General features: G+C 44.9%; 1 protein-coding gene across 1 annotated transcript in view; it reads right to left on the bottom strand.

Annotated features, from left to right (window-relative positions):
* Nucleotides 1–1,004, bottom strand: part of LOC147110225 (uncharacterized) — a 57,779-nt gene extending 56,775 nt beyond the window's left edge. The window contains exon 1 of the mRNA XM_086002500.1: nt 459–1,004. Coding sequence (XP_085858626.1) covers nt 459–885 — 427 coding nt within the window. The 5' untranslated portion in view covers nt 886–1,004. The remainder of the gene's footprint in view (nt 1–458) is intronic.
* Between the last annotated feature and the right edge of the window lie 6,777 nt (nt 1,005–7,781).

Genomic DNA, 7,781 nt, shown 5'->3' on the forward strand with positions numbered 1-7,781 from the left:
CGGCGTTGCACGACGGAATGACGTCATAAGATGCGCGCGCAGCTGACCGGGCGCTAACACTTTGCGCCGGCGCTAAAGCCCAGCTGAATTTCGGCGTAGGCGCAGATCCGGCGGTGCCCGGGCGCTAAGTGGATAGCGCCGGAAATCTGGCGCTAACGGCTGGCGCAAACAGCTGAATTTCTAGACCAGTGCCTTTAGCTTTGACTTATTTCTATTTTCCCCTGATGTCACCTTAGTCACTGATGCCTTATTACTTTTGTTACTCTCTTTGTCCCTTCCTGACCCACTCTGCTTATTTTTACCTAAAACTCTACTCTGCTCTAGAGCCTTGACATTTCTCTCGCTGCTTTTAAATTTACTCTTTCCTGAATCCTCCCACCCCCCTTCATTACCCGGTCATAGCCCCATAAAATCCGGGTCAATGTTCAGCCCCCTCCTTGTGAATATGAACGAGTTACCTGAGATCAGCGGCTCCAGTGGGGCTCCGGCATTCGCAGGGTCTTCAACTCTCTCGATCCAGAAGTTACCAGAGGGCATCAGTTCCTGCAGCCTGGCCTTGAGTTTTTGGAGGAATAGATTTAATGTGTCTTCGCTCAGTGGGTTTCTTTCCTCAAACTCAACTACGATGCTCCCTGGTTTTATTGCCCTCAAGAACAGATCAAAAGGTTCAGCCACTTTTGCGAGGACGCCGGATAAAGCCATTAATTGCAATTCCCTCAGAACAAGAATACTCGCCCCTGCAAGAGCAAATGGGCGGATTATCCCGCCAACAGTCCGAGTGAAGCAATCGCTGATTCTGATATACATCCTATTAATTCTAACGGTAGAATGTGCGTCCTCGCCGAGCTGTGCTCTTCTGGCAGGTGGTGAAGCTGAACCCGCCATCGTCACCCAATACAATCGAGCAGAGATCAAGATTGGTGATTTACTGTCGGAACTCAACAATCAATTTACACTCTGCCTTTCTCCCAACCCAAGAGACTATTTCCTGATTCAGTCACTGCGATGCAGGAAGTGGTTTTGCCGCCACACTTCATTTCAGGGTGATTCAGCAAATATTTACCTTGGTAACATCACCAAATAGACAGCACCAGAGCCATGGATTTTTTTGCCAAAACTTTATTCACGAAAAACCAAAATATAAACATGTACAATCCCCTCAAAAACATTTCTGTACAACAACAACTTGCATTTATATACTGCCTTAATGTAGTTATCAAACAAAATTTGACACCAGCCACATAAGGAGATATCGGCCCAGATTTTACGGTCAGCGGCAAACGAATGGCACTAGCCATTCAATGGGGCAGTAATTCCTCCCCAAACACGTGAGTACTCACGCGTCTGGCCGGAGGAAATGCCGGTTTTCAGCATGCACAGCGCATGTGCTGAAAACTGGCATTTCCTCTCCTCTAACCCAAGAGGTGAAGAGGCTAGCGCGTGCGCTGTAGGGGGCAGCGCGTGCGTCTTGGATTTCCTCTGGTTTGGGGGATTTGCGCATGTCTAAAGGCCTCCGGTCTTTGCGCTTGTAAAAAGCACACGTAAGTATTTAAGTGGTGTTTTAGTGCAATTTAGAAATGTTTTTTCCACAGGTTTATTATTTTAAAGAATCTACAATAAGGTAAGTTTAGTTTTAGACCCTTTTTATTAAAAATTTATTTTTTTCAAAAAAAAAATTATTGTTTAAATTATTTTTTTTAACTTATTTATACTTAATTTAATGATTGGGATGTTTTTTAAATTTTCATTTAAAGTTTAAATAGTGTTTTGGGCCCCCGTAGTTTTCATGAGTTTGACAGCTCTTACTGTCAAACTCATGAATGAGTTTCCCCTCCCCTGATTGGCTGCACAGTGCTCACCTGATCCCAGCCAGCACATCGCACTAACTACGCCGCTGGATCAGGTTAGCACAGCGCGCCGACAGCTGAACCGGGCCTGTGAAAGGAAATGCAAGCAGGCCCGGGCTTCAGATGTCGGCGCGCAGGGTGAGTGCAGATTGGGGGCTTGCACGTGCGGCAAGCCCCCGATCTAATTTCAGGGCCAATACTTCCACTTGCCCACAGACGTTCTGTGGGATTTGGCACTGCAACTTGTGGTGATTGGAAAGTAATACAGCGCAGCGCCCTCTACTGGGGACCTGGGACCCGTGTGAACAATGGTGTGTCTCTTAAACCAATCAGATTGAAGAATCCTTACTAATTTACTCCTTAATAATGGTGAATGCTTCTAGCCTCACTGTTAGTCATACAGCAAACTCCGGGCCATTTGGTTCTTTGAAAACATTAAGGCCGAGAGAATGTTGCGTAGCATTCAGCCTCTCTGTACACAAAAATAAACAAAACGGCGCAAGAGCCATTGATAGTGACCATTCCCCACTTAGCTTTTGCGGCTGCTGCACCAAGTTTAGTTCCTCCCTCAGCACGTATTCCTGGACCATGAAATGTGCCAGTCTGCAACACTCGGTCTCAGATAGCTCCATGCTCTGGAAAACCAGCAAGCTTTGGGCAGACCTAAGGACGTCTTTCACCAAGTTGATGGCCCTCCAGCAGCAATTGATTTTGTCTTGGTGTGTGTCCTTGGGAGCAGTCCGTAGAGCACAGAGTCTTATGTTCTTGAGCTGCTCGAGGTGAATCTTCACTAAACCACTATGACAGGAAACAGAGAGTAATGGTGAATGGTTGTTTTTCAGACTGGAAGAAGGTACACAGTGGTGTTCCCCAGGGGTCGGGACTAGGGCCGCTGCTTTTCTTGATATATATTAATGAGTATGACTTGGGTATAGAGGGTACAATTTCAAAATTTGCAGGTGTCACAAAACTTGGAAGTATAGTGAAGAGTGAGGAGGATAGTGATAGACTTCAAGAGGACATAGACAGGTTGGTGGAATGGGCAGACACGTGGCAGATGAAATTTAATGCAGAATAGTGCGAAGTGATACATTTTGGTAGGAAGAATGAGGAGAGGCAAAATAAGCTAAAGAGTACAATCCTAAAGGGGGTACTTGAACAGAGAGACCTGGGGGTGTTTGTTCACAAATCGTTGAAGGTGGCAGGGCAGGTGAGACAGCCGTTAAAAAAGCACATGGGATCCTGGGCTTCATAAATAGAGGCATAGGGCTGGATTTTCATTGAGGAGTTGGGTAGGAGGCGGGACTACAACTTTCAGGGTTGTAGTCCTGCCTCCATCGAGTTCCAGCCAACCCACGCGATTTTGACTTGATTCACCTTGTTGAGCCCGCTCAGCGGGCTCAGCAGGCCAATTAGGAGCCACCCGGCGACAGGTGACGTCACAGATTGATATTTCATCTGTCAAGACCTTTTGACAGATGAAATATCAGCGTTTCACAGCTGTTTGAAGCTGTCAAACACTGACAATCTGTATTCTAAGTTAATTCCTTCCTCTCAGGATGACTTAGAGATTTCCCCGGAACAGAAAGCTGAATGCTGCAATTTTTGACAACTCGCAGCCATTCTGCTTTCTGTGCCGGTGAGATGAGGGACTCCCGAGACCTGAAGGAAGGAAGGCTGTAAAGGTAAGTAAAGGTATGTAAAACTTATTTAAACACTTTACACACACCAAACACACTTACCTTTGCACTCATGCACCCATCACTCACCTGAACACCGGACATCTCGACCCCTCCAAGCCCTTCATCCCGACGGTCCGCCTCCTCTAACTTGGCGTGGTTTGGAGCCGTTGGGAAACCCACACTTCAACATTAAAAATAGGGATTAGGCTAAAAACTGCCTGTTAACTACCTGTTAACAGGCAGTTAATTGGCACTAATCCCCTTCCCGCCTCGGGGAGGCGGGTCCCAGTGCGGGGCGGGTACCCGCCTCCTTTGAAACTGGCATGGAGGCGGGTTGGGGGCGGGATGGGTTCGGGACCCCCAATTTCGGGATTTTAACCCCACACACGCCTCCAATCCCGCCTCCACGGCCCAATGAAAATCCTGCCCATAGAGTACAAAAGCAAGGAAGTTATGATGAAACTTTTTAAAACACTGGTTTGGCCTCAGCTGGAGTATTGGGTCCAATTCTGTGCACCGCACTTTAGGAAGGATGTGAAGGCCTTGGAGAGGGTGCAGAAAAGATTGACGAGAATGGTTCCAGGGATGAGGGACTTCAGTTATGTGGATAGACTAGAGAAGCTGGGGTTGATTTCCTTGGAGCAAAGAATGTTGAGAGGAGATTTGATAGAGGTGTTCAAAATCATGAGGGGTCTAGACAGTGTAGATAGAGAGAAACTGTTCACATTGGCGGAAGGGTCGAGAACCAGAGGACACAGATTTAAGGTGATTGGCAAAAGAACCAAAGGCGACATGAGGAAAAACTTTTTTACGCAGCTAGTGGTTAAGATCTGGAATGCATTGCCTGAAAGGGTGGTGGAGGCAGATTCAATTGTGGCTTTCAAAAGGCAATTGGATAAGTACCTGAAGGAAAAAAATTTGTAGGACTACAGGGAAAGGGTGGGAGACTGGGACGAGCTGAAGTGCTCTTTCAGGGAGCCGGCACAGGCTCGACATAACACAAGAACATAAGAACATAAGAAATAGGAGCAGGAGTAGGTCATTTGGCCCTTCGAGCCTGCTCCGCCATTCAGTATGAACATGGCTGGTCTTCTACCTCAGCTCCACTCTCCTGCACTATCCCCATATCCCTTGATTCCTTTAATATTCAAAAATCTATCGATCTCTGTCTCGAATATACTCAATGACTGAGCCTACACAGCCCTCTGGGGTAGAGAATTCCAAAGATTCACCACCCTCTGAGTGAAGAAATTTCTCCTCATCTCAGTCCTAAATGGCCGACCCCGTATTCTGAGACTGTGACCCCTTGATCTAGACTCCCCAGCCAGGGGAAACATCCTCCCTGCATCTACCCTGTCAAGCCCTTTAAGAATTTTGTATGTTTCAATGAGATTATCTCTCATTCTTCTAAACTCTAGAGAATGTAGGCCTAGTCTACTCAATCTCTCCTCATAGGAGAATCCCCCCATCCCAGGAATCAGTCTGGTGAACCTTTGTTGCACTCCCTCTATGGCAAGTATATCCTTCCTTAGGTAAGGAGACAAAAACTGTACACAATACTCCAGGTGTGGTCTCACCAGGGCCCTATATAATTGCAGTAAGACATTTTTACTCTTATACTCAAATCTTCTTGTAGTAAAAGCCAACATACCATTTGCTTTCCTAATTGCTTGCTGTACCTGTATGTTAACTTTCACTGATAGGTGTACAAGGACACCCAGGTCCCTCTGAACACCAACATTTCCCAATCTCTCACCATTTAAAAAATACTCTGCTTTTCTATTTTTCCTACCAAAGTGGATAACCACATTTTTCCACATTATATTCCTTTTGCCATGTTCTTGCCCACTCACTTGGCCTGCCTATATCCCCTTGAAGCCTCCTTGCACCCTCCTCACAACTTACATTCCCACCCAGCTTTGTATCATCAACAAACTTGGATATATTACATTTGGTCCCCTCATCAAAATCATTGATGTAGATTGTGAATAGCTGAGGCCCAAGCACTGATCCTCGTGGTACCCCACTATTTACAACCTGCCAACCCGAAAATAACCCGTTTATTCCTACTCTCTGTTTTCTGTCTGTTAACCAATCCTCAATCCATGCTAGTATATTACCCCCAATCCCATGAGCCCTAATTTTGTTTAATAACCTCTTGTGTGGCACCTTATTGAGTTCCTTCTGAAAATCCAAATACACCACATCCACTGGTTCCCCCTTATCTATTCTGCTAGTTACAACCTCAAAAAACTCGAATAGATTTGTCAAACACGATTTCCCTTTCATAAATCTGTTGACTCTGCCCAATCCTAAGTGCCCTGTTACCATGTCCCTATTAATAGATTCTAGCATTTTCCCTACTACTGATGTCAGGCTAACTGGTCTGTAGTTCCCCATTTTCTCTCTCCCTCCTTTCATAAATAGTGGGGTTACATTTGCTATCTTCAAATCCCCAGGAACCGTTCTAGAATCTATGGAATTTTGAAAAATGACAACCAATGCATCCACTATATCTTTAGCCAACTCTTTCAAAACCCTAGGCTGCGGGCCATCAGGTCCAGGGGATTTATCGGCTTTCAGTCCCATTAATTTCTCCAGTACTTTTTTTTACTAATACTACTTTCTTTCAGTTCCTCATTTTCACTAGATCCTTGGTTGTCCACTATTTCCGGGAAGTTTTTTGCTCCTTCTTCCGTGAAGACAGACTCAAAATATTTGTTTAATTTCTCTGCCATTTCCTTATTCCCCTTTATAATTTCTCCTGTCTCAGCCTGTAAGGGACCTACATTTACTTTCGCTAATCTTTTCCTTTTTACATACCTATAGAAGCTTTAACAGTCTGTTTTTATGTCTCTCGCTAGTTTACTCTCATATTCTATATTCCCTTTCTTTATCAATTTCTTGGTCCTCCTGTGCTAAATTCTAAAATCCTCCCAATCCTCAGGCTTACTAGTCTTTTTGGCAACATTATAAGCCTCCTCCTTTGATCTAACTTCTTTTGTTAGCTACGGGCAGACCACTTTTCCTGTGGGAATTTTGTGCCTTAAAGGAATGTATATTTGTTGTAAATTATGTATTAATTCTTTAAATGCTAGCCATTGCTTCTCTACCATCATACCTTTTAATGTAGTTTCCTAATCTAGCTTAGTCAACTCGCCCCTCATATCTACGTAGTTTGCTTTGTTTAGATTTAAGTCCCTAGTTTCGGATTTAACTAAATCATTTTCAAACTCAATATAAAATTCTATCATATTATGGTCACTCTTCCCTAAAGGCCCCTTTACTACAAGGTTATTAATTAACCCTTTCTCGTTGCACAATACTAGATCTAAAATATCCTGTTCCCTAGTTGGTTCTCTCATATTCTATTTGAGGTGCCGAATGACCTCCTTCTGTGCTGTGACCATTCTATCTTTCAGCAACAACAACTTGCATTTTTATAGCGCCTTTAATAAAACATCCCAGGTGCTCTCTCCAGACTTTCTTTGCAAATGCACATTCTGGAAGGGAATGGGCAATATTTTCTTCCCTACCACAACCGTCCTGAGGACTGCATTCAGTGGCTGAGACTCCAGTTGTGCATAAAAGATCTGGTGGGAAGAGCCCTTCCCTTGCTGCCCTGATGATGAGGCATTCTGACAAATAACTTTGCCAGTCTGCTGGGTGAGACCTTCTGACAGGATCCACCATCTCCTTTTTCTGCTGGAGATTGAGGATGTTCCACATCCACACTGTCTGATCAATTTGTGGTAAAACTTGTTCTTCTGAAAAGCTTTTCCACAAGGTACAGGTGGTACAATACAGTGCAAATTGACCCATCCTTCACAACATCGGGAGCAGAGAGAACCTCAGCATATAGTGACACTTGGTGTTTGCATACCGAGAGTCTCTGCACAGCTTGATTCAGCTGCAGACAAAGGTCACCATCAGGATGAGAGTAACATTGGGTACATTGTTTCCGCCTTTATCTGTAGATCTGTACATTATGTGCTGGCGGAAATAGTCCATTCACAATCTCCAGATAAAGTGGAAGGTAGTAAGATGATCACCGCAGCTCAGGCACAGAGTATGGGCCAGACTTGTGCCACAAACAGCAACACTGATTAGATTAGATTCTTACTCATGATCAAGAGGAAGTGCTGCACACACAATACCAGCTTTCATTTTCCTCCCAGTTCTTGCTGCACGGTCCATGTTCCCCGAACCAGATGCCCAGGCCTTCAGGTAATCAGGCCTGTCCGTGAAGAGG

This window comes from Somniosus microcephalus, chromosome 12, assembly GCF_052327205.1.
Source record: "Somniosus microcephalus isolate GS21.2 chromosome 12, FLI_Smic_1.0, whole genome shotgun sequence".
NCBI lineage: Eukaryota > Metazoa > Chordata > Chondrichthyes > Squaliformes > Somniosidae > Somniosus > Somniosus microcephalus.